Source organism: Amblyraja radiata, chromosome 6 (assembly GCF_010909765.2).
Source record: "Amblyraja radiata isolate CabotCenter1 chromosome 6, sAmbRad1.1.pri, whole genome shotgun sequence".
NCBI lineage: Eukaryota > Metazoa > Chordata > Chondrichthyes > Rajiformes > Rajidae > Amblyraja > Amblyraja radiata.
In genome coordinates, this window is record NC_045961.1 from 67546602 (window position 1) to 67563536 (window position 16935).

The following is a 16935-nucleotide window of genomic DNA, read 5'->3' on the forward strand; positions in this document are numbered from 1 at the left end:
ATGTACTTATGTTATTATGATTTATTTTCTTATGTTCTTCAGAGAGAGAATCCTGGCTTTGGAATGACACAAAGGAGGATAACTGAGCAGTACTAGAAGAGGTCAACTGAGCTAATATTGCGATGAGGAGACACCAATAAAAAAGATTTTTATAAAAGCTCAATAGAAAATAGTTGAAGCTTGCAATCAGCACAGATGCTAAGCTCTATGAATTTCTTGACACAACCTGAAAATCAATATGATAAATAACCTTGAACTTAGAACATAAATGGTGAACAGACAATTTTGTTTTCAATATTTCACAAAAGCAGTGGTGACGTGCGGAATGCAGCAAACTGTCAATGGCAAGAATAGAGGTGGGTGGAGTAAGCAAATTGAAGAGGATAGATTGTTTTCCTCACCAAATTACTTAAGTAGCATAAAATAGAATAGTTCCATTGGAATTCTATGATATAACAGGTGGAGGACAATATGTTCTATCCTGATGCATTTCTGTGTTCTAAAATAAAGTTTAATATACCAAAAAGAAACAAACTTTTCACAAAGCTATCTATAAAGGTGTGTCTTCTGCTGTGAATGTAGAACTGTAATGAACAGAATACAATTAACAACAAAAAATGCATTACTTCTTGATTTCTGACAATCTCTTCAATTCACTACCCCAGCTCCGATCTGCATTAACCTACCTGATCTCCCGGTTGCTCAGCACTTTGACTCCCCCTCCCATTCCCAATCTGACCTTTCTGTCCTGAGCCTCCTCCATTGTCAGAGTGAGGCCCAGCGCAAATTGGAGCAGCACCTCATATTTCACTTGGGAGGGTAACACCCCAGCGGTATGAACATTGATTTCTCTAACTTCAAATACCCTTTGGTTTCCCTCTCTCTCCACCCCTCCCCTTTCCCAGTTCTCCCACCAGTCTGACTGTCGCCGACTACATTCTATCTCTGTCTCACCCACTCCCCTGACATCAGTCGGAAGAAGGGTCTCAACCCGAAACGTCACCCATTCCTTCTCTCCAGAGATGCAGCATGTCCCGCTGAGTTACTCCAGCATTTTTTGTCTACCCCAGCTCAGATGTTGAGCATATTCTAGCTAAGGGTTTCTTCTTTGGTTCTTTGGGCACAATTAATGATGCAGGCACTCATGTTGCTTAAAATTGTGCATAGTATTGAAAAAAGCAATATTCAAAATCACTTTCATATCACCAATTGTGAAACATTCCATACTTCCATAAAATGCTTCATAGCTATTCAGTCCTGTCTTTAAACAATACATATACTGCATTAATACATTTTAAAGTAACCTACTTAAAAGTGATAATGGTACAATTTCACAAAATATGTATACTTACAAATACAAGGATTTTAATTTGACTGCCTTTTTTTAATCTGCAGGTAATATAGCTTTTAGCAATTAAAAATGACTAAAAATAAAAATATGTTGAACTATTTACAAATCGTATTGATTTAGACAGTTATTAAACAATGATTAATAAAATAAGTTTAAATAAATTCTGCAAAACATTTAAAATCAAAGCTCTATTATTCAACTCATTGTGGACTTGGGAATGGCACAACAAGTGGATTCATTCATTCTGAGGCTGTGTCCAGTTCCATGGGGGAAGCAAACTTTCAGTAAATGCAATTCAGCAATAGCAACATGACCAAATGCAAAAAATTGCAGAAACCTAATTTACACTAGTCTTAATTGTAGTGGAAATCTCTGGTCCTGATCTGGTGAATTCCAGAGGCACATTTGCAAAAAAACATTCCCACTGGTCCTTAAAACATTTAACCTGTAACATAATTGATATTTGTCTGTAGACATTGCTGGTATTCAAGATTCCAAACACTGAATTTTATTCTCATAAATATAGATGATGCAGCTCTTTACATCAACCCATCATTATGAAGGTTATTCTAAACCAAACCATTATTCCCAACTCATCCTCCTTGTGGGCAGAGTACCCTTCCCATTGGGCAAATTGTTAATGAGTCCTTGGAGTTTACCAGTTCAGATTCAGATTCAGAAAACTTTATTGTCTGTCGTAACAGAAAATCTTCTTGGACGTGGCTCAACATATAACCAGGACAATGTACTGATAAGCAGTCATACAACACAGATTTCTGCGAGCACACACAGTGTGTATAGATCTTAAAAGCAAGTATAAAGATTAGAAACTGTAAAAATAGACAAGATAAAAGTTGTGGATACGTGTAAAGTGACAGTGCATCAGGGTTAATTTGTCCCTTGTTCATTTTTTATTTAAGCTGTTTATGGCAATGGGTATGATGAGTTTTTGTGGATGTTTTTCTTGGATAGGGGGACTTTATATCGGCGGCCTGATGGCAGAAGTTGGAAGGACTTGTGCAGGGGGTGGGTGGGATCCTGTGTAATGAGGTTGGCTTTCCTTTTAACTGCCTGGGTGTGGAGTACTGATAATTGATTTTGAGTTTTGCCAGTTATTTTACTTGCGTGATTGATGATCCGGGAAAGCTTTGATTTGTCTTTGACAAAGGTGAGGGTGAACCAGGATGTGATGTTAAAGGTGAGTACAGATTCTATAAGTGATTTATAGACAGCTGTTAAAATGTCCTGTCTGACATCAAAGCTCCTGAGTTTCCTCAGCAGGAACAGGCGTTGCTGTGCCTTCTTGTACACAGAGTCTGTGTGCTGTGAGCTGTGTTCCTCTAATTACCTTTCAGGCGGGAAGCATTCATGCCCAGTTCTAACCGAGAAGAGTTCTTCTTGCTCCACACTATTGTTTTTGCCTTTCTGTCATGCGATACTCTTCAGCTATCTGTCAAAGTGCAAACACCAGTGAAGCTAGCAAACAGAATGCTAAGTGTCTGGTGTTAAATCCAACACTGCAGCTTCAAGGTTGTTGCAACTAAGCGTTTTGTTCAAGCTACCAATCACAATCACAATCACAATGATACTTTATTAGCCAAGTATGTTTTGCAGCATACAGGGAATTTCATTTTCAAGAAGGAACTGCAAATGCTGGAAAGTCGAACGTAGACAAAAGTGCTGGAGAAACTCAGCGGGTGCGGCAGCATCTATGGAGCGAAGGAAATAGGCAACGTTTCGGCCCGAAACTTTGCCTATTTCCTTCGCTCAGAGGAATTTAATTTGTCAAGACAGTCATACAAATAAAAAGGAACGGAACACGCAAAATACATTTTAACATAAACATCCACCACAGTGACTCCTCCACATTCATCACTGTGATGGAAGGCGAAAAAAAAGATCAAATCTCTTCCCTTCCCTAGAAGCAATGTTACTATAATCAAGCTTTCAAATACTGATCAGGGTGCAGGATGTTGTAAAATAAAGTGTAACACAAAATTAGGTAGCATTGGTGAAATAAATCATCAGCTCTGAAATTAGTTATAAACCATGGATGTTGTTAATTCAAGTAGATTGTTTCAAGAGCCAATTCAATAAGCCTTTTACATCAGGCATAATGGCATTTGCTGCAAACTGCATTTTGATAATGAATGCTATATTTAAAAATAGACTAGTTTTAAGTACAATAGAACCAGAATGCTTTATATGCAGTCTTGATTCTTTTTTTTGTTTACTTTGTGTTAAATGCGTAAAATATAAAGAGCTGAGTAATGCAGCGGTGACAGCTTCCTTCCAGTATGAATTGCTGTTGTGCAGACTGCATGTGCTGCATCAGCCTCTACCCTCTCATTATTAACTTTCCTTGTTTGTCATCAATCTTCATTTGCTTCAGGTTGCCTTTGCAGATGCTGCAGCAGGATGGCGTAGGCTGTTCGTGGCATCTCTATGCCTTTTATAAAATAATCTCTCCCCTACAGTTCGCATTATAGGTCAGAAATTATCCACATCTATGAACAATGCTGCTCGCCTCTTAATGAGCCTTAAATGCAAGCTTAGAAGTACATAATGTCTCATGCTAAATTAGGTAGGACCAAAGCTATAATCTACCAAGGCAATATTTTCTTAGATATATCAATATATTGATCACATGCTAAATAACCTTAAGTAAATTAACCTAATAACAGTGGGATGAATGCCTTTTGTAATTTTATTTTTGTAACTTTTCATTATTTGGTGTCAATCAAACTTTTCTTTATTAGAATCTCAGCGGAGGTTTTAGGGTGTGCATTATTACATGATTTTGTTTCGTAATTTGGTATTATTTTGACAGGTTGTTTTCTTTGCAATGGTAACTAAGAAGGACGTAAGAGCTTCACGGTTTTGTTTAGCTTATTATATTATACTCCGCATAGTTCGGATAAATAATATTTGCATGCATTCATTTCCAGAGAGAGAAAAAAAACATAACACCCTTTTAAAACTGCACATCATCAATCGTGTATATTTAAAATGCTCTTGCAAAATGCAGTTTAATGAAGTAACGTTTGCATTCCATGGTAGTTGTCTCGCCGTTCCGAAATCGGAATCCCATTGTATGTTCGCGAACAGGGTAAAAAAATCATCGCTGATCAGCCTAATTGCAAATTTTCTGCAGATTCTTTAGATCAAAGCAGTTCGTTTCTCGGTTAGATTTTACCTCACACTTAATATGACAGCAATAAACAGATTGTCATTTAAATCCAAAGCAGGAGGGTTTTTCCCCCCGGTCTAAGGCATCACATTGCGAATTGTATCGGAATGTAAAGGCATCCGAAGTCTGTATACGCAATAACGTTACAATAGTTGCTTCAGTGATATTTTGCTGCCATTTTCGGAATCTTTTTACTGATCTGGCTCAGTAAACTGCGGCAGCTGTTTTTGCCTTCTCCAAATACATTTGATTTCCCCTTACAATGTCTAATTCTGGTTATAAAAGAAAGCACGGTTAAAGGGGAAACCCTTGCAATATTATGCAACGACCCATCCCCCCCCCCCCCCCCAACCAACCACCCACCCACCCCGAAAAACAAAACAAAAATCAAATGAACATACAGCTGGGTCCCGCAGACTGGCAACGAGAGCGCCCTGCTCGGAGTGGATTAGGAACAATTGGAGCTTTTGTTCACTGTGCAATTCACGCGAACGGTGCTGTTTCCCGTCGCCTTTTATTTTATTTCCTCGAGAGATCGCATTTGCCAATTAGCATTTATTTCTAATCACGATGCAAGCATCTGCAAGACAACAAGCATCTGCAAGACAAAGTTAGTAGAACTGCCACCCGGCTCTCCCAGTTAAACAGGAAAGTTGCTCAAAAAGCGTCATCCTTTTCCAAAAAAAATAACGTGGGGTGGGGGCGTCCAGTTTAAATATGGATTGACATACGCCTGGGTGTTGTACGTAAGGAACAGATAACTGCGTGTATGCATCCAACCCGATGTACATACGCACATAACATAGCCACACAGCCTCATACGTGCCAAGATCTATGGTAACAGGCTCCCTGTTAACATCCACGCTTCTGATCCAGACCTCTGCTGAAGTGTCTGCGAGAGGTACTGCACCGAGCAGCGAGGTACAATATCCGAGGAATTCACCGCAATAAACAGGAATAGCGAGCGATATAGCTACCCCTTGGTAATATAACGGTGGCTCGTTGCTTCTCTAATTGAATCCAAGCTGTGGGTTAAAGAATACGTCAAAATCTAATTTGCCAACAGAGAGGTCGGAAGGAGGGAGGTGGGGAGATAACTCTTCCAAGTAAATCGGGTTAAGCTAAACGGAATCGACAGCTTTTACGCCAACATTTGGCTGCTGGTGTGAATTGATTTTTTTTTCTTCCACCGATCGCCTGATCAGACGTTTTTTTTGTGCCACCACGACTCAGCAGAGAGTGTTAGCTCTTCCAGTGGACACTAAACTGAAAAACGATCACAGTCGCATCCCCGACCGAGAGAGAGAAAAAGGCGGCAAAGAGGTGGCGGAATATGCAGATATTGCAGAATTTCTCTCCCTCCAGCACTTTGCGCTCTCCAGTCGGGTGGCATCTGAATCCAAACGCGACTGAATGAGCCCGGATTATATAGTTATCGCCGGCGGGAGACAGTGACATCGAAAGCCGGGGAACCGCGAGTAACCGCGATGGATTAGCAAAGCCTGATTATGCACTTGCTTATTGTTTGGTTTATCTAATGCCTCTCTCTTTAGACAAATACCGGGGCTGTGTCTTGCCTTCCTGTTGGTGGTACGTATCCACTCACCCCGCTATCCCGATTGACAAACGATTGTGATACTTTCCGAGCTCGGATCCTCTTTGCTTTATATTTATACGTAATTTTAAAACAAAAACAAGCTGAAACTGATTTTTAAATTTTATTTTATGCATGTTTTATAAACAATTCAACTGAAGCAATTCATGACATGAGATGGGGGGCAGATGCCACTGTTTGAAAATGGTGCCGTGGTTTGTGTTGGTGCAAATCATTCTGGGGTTTGCCTGGGGCAATACGACTACGGACCTTTGCGAGAAGATGTGCTCATGCATTGAGGTGGAAGGTGTGCTGCACATCGACTGCGAGAAAAGAGGCATTACCGACCTGCAACATTGCAGCGCGCCCACCTCCCGCTTCTATCAACTCTTCTTGCATGGCAATTCGCTGTCCAAACTCTTCCCCAACGAGTTCGCCAACTTTTACAACGCGGTCACTTTGCACCTGGAGAACAACGGCCTGCACGACATCATCCCGGGAGCTTTCTTGGGGCTGCAGTTGGTGAAGAGGCTTCACATCAATAACAACAAGATTAAAGGTTTCAGGAGGCACACCTTCCTGGGGCTGGACGACATGGAGTATCTCCAGGCGGACTTCAACCTGCTCCGGGACATCGACCCCGGGGCTTTCCGGGACCTCAACGCGCTGGAGGTCCTGATTTTAAATGACAACCTCATTACTTCGCTCCCGGCTGACCTGTTCCAAAATGTGCCCATCACACACCTGGATCTCCGAGGAAACAGGCTAAAGATCCTGCCCTACGAAGGGATTTTGGAACTCATTCCCGGTGTCGCTGAAATTCTGCTGGAGGACAACCCCTGGGACTGTACGTGCAATCTTCTGCCCCTTAAAGGTGAGGTGAGAAGGCCAGTTTTGGGATTAAAACATGGGGATTTCTTTTTTTTAATAATGCTGATGAGGATTACTTATTATGGTCCCTAGATGGCGGAGTTGGGTAAAGGGGCGACTGAACACAAAGCTGTTACAATAAAACAGCAGCGGCCTGTCTGTGTTCATTGAAGGTAGCTAGAGGGGGTACATTAAGTTCTGACAGTTTGTGCCAAGTGTGAAGTAAACGATTTCACATCACAAAAGTGTTTGAACTGACCCACGCAGATTTTGCACATAATGGGATGAAAAGCAGGAAAGAGGTGAATGGGTGGATAAATCTAGCTCATAACATGTAGGTTACAGCTGTGTGCTTTGAAAACGTACCCCGTTGCAGAGATGCTCACTAGCCGCATACAGCATTCATTTTTGAGATATATCCTTTTGTTATGTGCCCATTTTGCTGCCATTTGACATCTTCTGATAATGCTTTTGTTTCAAAATTGTTGCTTCCCAGGCCTAACATCAAATATTGGTAAAATTGAGAACTTGGATAATGATATTTACATATTATGAATGCCTTCTATTTCATCATCTAGTTTAACAGGATAAAGTAATCCAAATTGTAGCCAGAACTGTTTTATGTTAATACTTAACACAGTCATTTTAATACATGTTTTGTAATGTATACATTAACAGTGTGATGGTGACTAGCATTGGTTAATGTAGCAAACTATGAGGAACATCTCCAATTTACATTGTTTTTCCCTTCAAGAATGGCTTGAGCACATCTCACATTCGGCTTTGATTGGAAGAGTAGTTTGCGAGGCACCCATGCGATTGCAAGGAAACGACTTGAATGAGACATCCGCGTTCGATCTATGCCCCTCGCAGAATGAAAATGATTTAAGTCTTGTTGCTCCTCCTACTCAGCGGCCGTCAGGGCTGCCTCCGACTCCTGCTGCTCAGCATCCACGGCCACCGACTTCAGCATCAGTGCACAAAGGAGTATCAAAGCCACGCGGAAACTGGCAACTGAGGACAAGACCTTCAGCCAATGCAGTTGTACCTAATGGCAGTAGCAATCCCCATGTATTAACTGGATGCCCAACAGCTTGCAGCTGTTCTATCACCAATGTCGAATCAGGTTTTGAGGTTAACTGCAGGGGCAGCAAACTTGAGAGTGTAGCTGATCTCCATCCAAAACCATTAAAAGCGCAGGAACTCTTTCTCAGACAGAACAATATAGGAATCATAAGGAAGACTCATTTCTTGGACTACAGCGGTTTGACTTTGTTGGATTTGGGAAATAATGCCATTAAGTTAATAGAAAACAACACCTTTTGTAATCTCACCAATTTGCGTTGGCTGTATCTGGATAATAATAACTTGGAAATTCTGCTCCCTGATATGTTTGCAGGGCTTCAAAATACAGAGTATCTAAACTTGGAGTTCAACTTAATTCAGTTGATCCTACCAGGCACATTTAATTGGATGTCAAATCTGAGAGAATTGTTCTTGCATAACAATTTATTGAAATCTTTGCCTGTAGATGTATTTTCTTCCGTCTCTCTCTCCAAGCTAAGTCTGCACACCAATTATTTTATGTATCTCCCAGTTACTGGAGTTTTGGATCAATTAACTTCTGTTGTGCAAATTGACCTTCATGGAAATCCATGGGATTGTTCCTGTAATATCATAGCTTTCAAACTATGGGTGGAGAGGATGGGCACTGATGTCGTTGTAAGTGAATTAAAATGTGCATCTCCTGAAGAATTTTGGGACAGAGATTTTAAGTCGATAAGCAATGAGCTGATGTGCCCAGAGTTATATGCAAAAATCCATCTAACGTTTTCCTCATCCAGTAACATTACCATATCAACAGAGACAGGGACTCATGTAAATCCATACTTGGAGACCAGCAGAGTTTCTATTTCAGTGCTGGTACCTGGCCTTTTACTTGTCTTTGTTACATCTGCCTTTACAGTGGTTGGCATGCTTGTGTTTATCTTGAGAAACCGTAAGAGATCGAGAAAAAGGGATACCAACTCCTCTGCTTCAGAAATAAACTCCTTGCAAACAGTCTGTGATTCTTACTGGCACAATGGGCCTTACCATGCAGAGGGACCTCATAGAGTTTATGATTGTGTTGCACACACCCTTTCAGACTAGGCTTCATGAAATAAAATATTGAAAATATAGAGTGTGATTTAAAGCAGCACGTTTATCTGGAAATGAGGTTCATGCGTTGAAGGGTAAAGGCTCCAGATGTAAATAATGTTACCATAGGCTTCTGCTAAAAAAAATCTGCAACAGAATGTTGAACTCAGCTTTCTAATGAACAATAAATAGCAGACATATTACAAAAGTACATATACCTTTTAGAACTAACCTTTTTTTCTCCTGCTGTGAAACACAGGTGTATTTCGGAAGTAAGCACTGGAATAATGTTGTTGCTTTCCTGTGCGCATTTCATGTTGATATTCCGAATGTATATAACAATTAATCAGTTGTATAAAAAATATAAAGAACATTTGTTGTCATTTGGAGATATGGGAGAATTGTAAAAAGAATACACAAAATGGGGGGAGGGAGCAGTAGATAACAGCAGTTAGCTTTTACAGTTGTAAAGTTGCACGAACGCATGAATGTATTGTACAGAACTGTCTAAGTAGAAACAAGTGATGCATGTCATGCATGAACTCAACACCACGGGGATACACTACATAGCTGGAATAAATAGCTATTACTATGCTCCATTCATGAGTACTAATTATATTCTATGAAGTCACGTATCCAGTATTGATCACAGTGACCTTCCCCTGTTTATTTTTGCTGTGATTATAATTGTGCAGTTTGTGCTATTATTGCTTAGATAAGGTGTAAGCTGCAAGTTCATCTTGTTTTGGGCCATATTTGTTCATGCATGGTTAATAATTATTTAAGTTATATTATGAATTTTTCCATGTTTTTGGTGTTATTTTATATTTGCTAATGCCTATTCTCATCAAAATTTTAGTGCAGTTATTATGTTTTGTACCGTGGTAATGGAATTCAAATGGCCAATGGAATATTCATTTTTTTAAACTTGGGAATAAATAAATCAAGTACACTTAAGCATGACCAATTAATGTCATTCTATTGCTCAGGCTGCTTCAGTGATACAATGTAAACTATTTTATTCAAGTCATCATTTTGTCACATAATAAAATGAAAAATGCTATGGAGGTGGCACTTAGAGGACATTTAATAAGATTATTTTAGTTTTATAGTGGCAAATTTTTTCAACATTAAAATGACTGGTTTAATCTGAAGACTCATTTAGTTATTTAGTCCTCATCGGAGCATAATCCCAGCTGCATGAAGACATTTTTTCACATTTATCCATAGTGTTAAATATTTATAAATCACCATCTCATTTATTTTGCAGCTGTTTAAACTTTGGGAGACCCTGAAATATTCCAAAATGCTCCGAAGTGACCATGGTGTTTTTCCATGACAGCAGCATTTAAGTGTTCCCCATAGATAATTGCAAGGCTTTACTTGGTTATAGAAGTAATCAACATTTGGTTTGAATTGATCTGTGAGCTACAGTGTCATTTAAATGGTCAGCACATTGGACTGATAGTGCAAAGTGCTGGCAACCTTGGCATTGGATACTTTCCTAATGGAATTTATTCACAGTAAATGGTTCCTCAGTTCATAAAATACCTTTGTTCAAAAAACAAGAGTGCTGTTGTAATCCTCAGAATTTATAAACAAGCAGGCTTGAGTTCTGTCCTATGTGAAGTAAGGGGTGGTTTGCTACAAACAGAGTCGGAGAAGGAGTGAGGAGTGATGGTTTACATTGAAAAGAGGATGTATGTGGAGGAGGAAGGTGCATGTGGAGGATGGGGTGATGTGTGTGCAGAGAAGGTAATATGTGGATGATCGATAGATGTTTATGTGCAAGAGGGATAGTTTATGTGGAGGTGGCGGTTTTTCGTAGGGGAACAGTATAGATTGGATTGTTCTCAGGGTCAGTGAGGTCTTGTCGGGGTCATTTGGCCTTGTATGTCAGAAGAAAATATAAAAAATGATAAATATGGAGCTGGGATATTAAGACGGGAGATTATACATGTAAGAGAAGTGATGATTTTTGTTCTATGCTTTTGACAAGTCAAATAACCATCCATCTGATGACCATTTAAAACAGCATTAATGTAAAAATAATTTTTAAAAATGTTACTGATACAGGAGTACAGTTTTCAAGTACTAATAACTAAACATACAGTGTGAAAATTAACGTGTAAATGTTGAACAGATTTGTATAATATTCTTTACCCTGCTATTTTAATGCATAATGTAATGCTTTAATGTCTATGTCCAAGTACTAGATAAAGATATTTTATATAATCATCTTAACTATTTGTATGCCAATATTAACCTTGTGATTTTACAGGCCTTTGTGAATTATTTTAAGGACAAATAGAGAATTTTTTTTGTACTGCAGTAACTGAAAGGATCCTGTAATAATCTGGGATAATTTAAGATGTACTGAAATGAATGTTAATTCTCAAACCTGATTTATTTCTAACACTGAAGATTTGGAGCATTACATTCAAATAAAGGGTGTAAGAGGCTGAGAACAAGGACTAGAGAGGAAGGCAGAGGGAAATATTATGAGCAACATTGCACATGAACATAACTGAAACGAAGAGAGCGAGGACTATTAATGGTTCTCTTCTCAGTTCTGTGTCCGTGTTCCTACCACTGATCATAAAATTAACTGCAGTGTGTGCTAGTGTCAATATTGTTTTCCTAGCAGAAAATAGATAAGAAATACAGTTGGCATATATATAGCAGTGGTGGTGGTGAAAGCAGACCAGGTTGGGGGAAGTGGTGGGAACATGGAGTAGGTTCTGTGGAAAAGTGAATAGTACATGTACCACCAGGTCATAAAGGGGAAAAGGATGAGTATGAACAGAGAAAGAAGGAAGGATTTAATTCTTTCCATTGTGCCTTTGGATAGAGCATCAGCATTATTATTATTTTTGAAATCTTATGATTTGAAATCAGGTACAGTGCTGTCCTCAATTATCCTGCAGGATTGCTTTAACGGCAAACACATATAACATTTTCAAAGATTAGCTGACTTTTTAATGTCTACTGGAAAATGATCTGTGAGTATATGTTTTCCTCCAGGGTCACGGAAGCTTGGCACATTTTCAAAGCCCTTGATGAAGGTCTATTCTCGTTACACTAGAATAGAGCATTTAGAGAAAAGTAGATTTTTTTCAGATAATTGGATGCCTTTGCTAATTAGACATTTCATTACCAATGAGAAAATTAGTGATGTTCTGGTTTTCTTAATGAAGAGGGGATAGATTTGACTGTTAGGGAATCACCGTTTTCAGAACACATTGGTAGCAAAATTAATTGGGACACTGTGGTGGAAATTAAATCATCCTATTTATCAAATAGTTTCAACTGAGTGAAAATCAATCAGTCCTACTTTAATGCACTAGGAATCCATTGGTGCTTGAGAAAGGGCCCCATTTAGCACATCTGCAAATAAAACAGCTAAATTAACATATCAGACGGACCCATTGTAAGATCAGGAAGAGAAAACAAATGAGCAGAATATAAAGCAAAACACAATAAAATGATACTAAAGGGGAATACTGAACTCAAAAACATCGACATGAAGAAATTAAATCCTAATGTCTAAACTGAAGCTGATTAAATGTTTGGTAATATCAATGATTTTAACAAGGAGAGACATAATGAGAAAAGCACATGTGAATTGCTGGGATAATTACTGTTTACAGACTTATCTACATACTTTTACCTTGGAGAATATTTTGTGAAGTAATGGAAAGATCCTCAGGAAGAATTAATAATTTGACTGGCTCAATTTGAACATTACTTTCAGGGCTACATCAATACTTGTATTAGTCTCATGTGGCTCATGCATTTTATTGACTTACATTATCTTGATGAGGACATTCAATGGATGCATCAGGCCAGAATTAAGAACCCTACTTGAATTATGCCTTTTAGTTATGTAGATTATTATATCATATAGGGATAAATATGGACCAAGATAATTAGGTACTCAAATACAATGCCACTACACCACCTGTCCACACTACCATTGATGGGATGATTATAGAGCAATATATTGTTGTCCATGGAATTTGGTCCAGAAATGCCACTTTGGAGATAGTTTGGATGTAACGACATTGTAATGTGTTGGATCAGTAAGTGTGCATATAAATATTTCCATCAAGTGATTAAATGTACCAGTTAGAGGAAATCATACTATCCGCTGTATGTGACTTATGGAAAGAATTGGTATAATAGATTGAATAATGTTCATATGTGTTCAATGAAAAAAATGTAAAAGTAAAATAATTGTCTTCATTGGCTAATTTTTTAGTAGTCATCAGTGGACCTAAGAATCAATAGATGCAAGGGTGTGATATTGCTAAATGATTATTCAATGCTACTGTTTGTTTCATTAAGACTAGAATTGTTATTTAATTTTTGACTGATTTTTTTTTTGTTTATGCGTTATTCTTGTATTTTATGCAAATGTGTGTTTGCACTGAACAAATGCTGGTCATGTAATAAGATGCTCATGTTTCAATTGTTCTTGAGTTTTCAATTCAGCACTGAGTTAATGTGCCGGCTTTATTGGTTTTAATTTTCTCAACTTCTTAATTCATGGATTATTGATGGTATAATATTCATCTCATTAAAAGGCCACTTTTCATTGAGAATTATGACAGCGAATTAGGGGACGTTGCTTTGTCATAGAAAAAAATCATCACACAGCAGAATGGTAATCTCACATCCACACACATTTCTTTTTCAGTAAAGGCACGCATCAGCATAGAAGAAATCATGTGTCTGCACAATTTTCCAGCTAGATTAAGCAAATTCAATATTGGACTTGAAACAGTGATGTACTTCATGTGGCTCAGTGTGGCAGTATGCACACAGTAAAAATATACTCAATCAGAATAAGGTGCATTTGACAACAGCAACACAAGAAAATTGGAGCAGGATATACCACTTGGCCATTCAAACCTGCCTCGTCATACAATATGCTCATGGCTGATCGCCCAAGGTCTCTTTTTCTGCCAGTTCCCCATAGCTCTCATTCCCTGATCTATCAAAAAAATATCAACCTCCTATATAAATACTTCCAGTGACTGGTTCCACAACCACTCGGATAGAAAATTTGCCACTTTTTGTGAAAATAAATTCTTATGCATCTCACTAGATTTCCACCTACTCCCTTCTGATTCTACCATGCACCTAATACAAGGGGGGATTTTATCATGGCCAGTTAACCTACCTGAACTCATATCTTCAGCATTTAGAAGATGAACAGAACCAAGAGAAAATGTACGTGGTCACAAAGAAAACATGGAGATTCCATACAGATAGTTGAAGAGATGTGGAATGAATCTGGAATCTGTTACCGGAACTGTGAGACAGTAGCATTACCTACTGAGGCCATTTTGGAAGGACATCTCCAGATGGTGATGTTCCAATGCACATGAAACCCTAAATGCTGCTGCTAGAGTCCAAGGCAAGTAATTGAAGTGTGTAGTGTAGCCAATGTGTGCCAATGATTAATGGGATTAATATGCAGGTTTGGGTAAATATGACCATTGAAATGTGTTGCATACTAATTTGTGTGCATTTTGAATGGCATTGGAGCGACACTTGTTTGAATTAATGGAAGTTTTCCGTGACTGTTCTGATTTGTGTCTTGTAGATGGCGGTAAGACTTCAGGGTGTCTGGACATAAACATTCCGCCCAGATTATATAGCCTGTGATCTGCTTTTGCAGCCACAATATTTGTGGCAGGTACTTTTGAGTTTCTAATTACTGTTGGTCCTGTGATGTTGATCGTGAGAAATTCAGCAATGATAATGCCGTTAAATGTCATGTCAATGGTTAGACCCACTTTTTGGAGATGGGAGGAGAGATTGGGAGATTTACAAGGTTGTCGTAGTGGGTGGCTTTAACTTCCGCAATATTGACAGGGATCTCCTTGGTGCAAAAGGCTTAGACAGGGCAGTATATATTAGGTGTATCCAAGAGGGTTCTTGAAACAGCATGTGGATACCCCAACTCATGGAGGGGCCACACTAGACTTTGTATGGGAAACAAGCCAGGTGACTGGTGGTTCAGTACAAGAGCATTTTGGTAACAGTTATCACGGCTCCATAATTTTGAATGTAGTAATAAATAAGGATAAGTCGGGACCTTGCGGAAAAGTATTAAATTGGGGTAAGGCAGATTCCAATATTATTAGGCAGGAGCTCGGGAGAATAAATTGTGAGCTACAGTTATTGGGAAATAGATATTGGAGTATTGGAAAGGCTTCTTCGCAGTAGGGTTTACTCACATGGGAGGCTGATCCAGAACATTAAGATGCACGGTGAATTGGTAGTTTGCATTGAGAACTGGCTTACTAATAGAAGATAGTAGGTAGTGATGAAATGGTGTTATTTTGGCACGAGGTCTGTGACCAGTGGAGTTCTACAGGGATCTGTGTTGGCAATTCTATTGTCTGTGATATATATATATATATATATAAATAATTTGGTTGTAAATGTAGATGGGTTGGTTAGCAACTTTGCTGACAACACCAAAATTGGTGAAACTGAAGGAAATGAGGAAGGCTGGACTTGGTGAGTCACAGGTTGAGAGCAGGTCGGACAAAGCAGCAGTGAGAACGACCGTTGGCTGGACTTGGTGAGTCACAGGTAGAGCAGGTATAAAAAGGATGCAAACGACACTTTAGCAGTTTTTGAGAGCAGGTCGGACAAAGCAGCAGTGAGAACTAAAGATGATATAGCAAGCAAGATAGACCACTTGACGAAAAAGACGTAGTACGGTCATGGACAGATTCATGGGTAATTTTCGGCCCCAGTTCCGTAACCGGCTTCCGTCTCCACACCAAAGATCCCATAGCGGAGCAAAGTTACTAGTGCGGAGACGGAAGCCGGTTACGGAAACATCCTCGTAAAAATAAAAGTTATTTGGTAAAAATCTTCTCATTTTCAGAATTATAATTTATTAACACAAACTGTCCTCCGGCAACGTTGATTACACTGCAAGATGGCTAACCAAAGTCGGGTCGGGTTACTGAAATGGATGAAAAAAAGGCCCACGTTCCGCTCTGTTGCGTACTACACATCAGCCCATTGCATTTAGCAGGAGTTGTCTATCTTGCTCCACCATAGGATTTTTGGTGAGAACGACTGTTGGCTGGACTTGGTGAGTCTTGAGTGCAGCTTCAAAAAGAGGGCAAACAGCACTTTAGCAGTCTTTGATTGCAGGTCGGACAAAGCGGCAGCGAGAACGACTGTAATCAGGAAAGGGAGAATAGATTATGAAAGAAAACTGGCAGGGACCATAAATGCTGACTGCAAAACTTTTTATAGATATGCGAAGAGGAAAAGATTAGTTAAAACAAATATAGGTCCCTTGCAGTCAGAAACAGGCGAATTGATCATGGGGAACAAGGACATGGCAGACCAATTGAATAACTACTTTGGTTCTGTCTTCACTAAGGAAGACATAAATAATCTGCCGGACATAGCAAGGGACCGGGGGTTAAATGAGATGGAGGAACTGAGTGAAATCCGGATTAGCCGGGAAGTGGTGTTAGGTAAATTGAATGGATTAAAGGCCGATAAATCCCCAGGGCCAGATAAATTGCATCCCAGAGTACTGAAGGAAGTAGCCGCAGAAATAGTGGATGCATTAGTGATCATTTTTCAAAACTTTAGATTCTGGAGGGTAGCTAAAGTATCCCCACTTTTTCAAAAGGGAGGGAGAGAGAAAACGGGGAAATACAGACCAGTTAGTCTAACATCGGTAGTGGGGAAAATGCTGGAGTCAGTTATTAAAGATGGGATAGCAGCACATTTGGAAAGTGGTGA

General features: G+C 39.2%; 1 protein-coding gene and 1 long non-coding RNA gene across 2 annotated transcripts; both read left to right on the forward strand.

Annotated features, from left to right (window-relative positions):
- Window positions 1-5146: 5146 nt before the first annotated feature.
- slitrk1 (SLIT and NTRK like family member 1) lies at window positions 5147-10101 on the forward strand. Its single transcript, XM_033022933.1, has 2 exons — window positions 5147-7009; window positions 7760-10101. The coding sequence occupies exons 1-2, from the start codon at window positions 6313-6315 to the stop codon at window positions 9154-9156; spliced, it is 2094 nt and encodes a 697-aa protein (XP_032878824.1). The 5' UTR covers window positions 5147-6312; the 3' UTR covers window positions 9157-10101.
- A 465-nt stretch (window positions 10102-10566) lies between these two features.
- LOC116974481 lies at window positions 10567-15604 on the forward strand. Its single transcript, XR_004412372.1, has 3 exons — window positions 10567-10577; window positions 15063-15072; window positions 15328-15604. It is a non-coding gene; the product is annotated as an uncharacterized LOC116974481 (long non-coding RNA).
- The last annotated feature ends 1331 nt before the right edge of the window (window positions 15605-16935 follow it).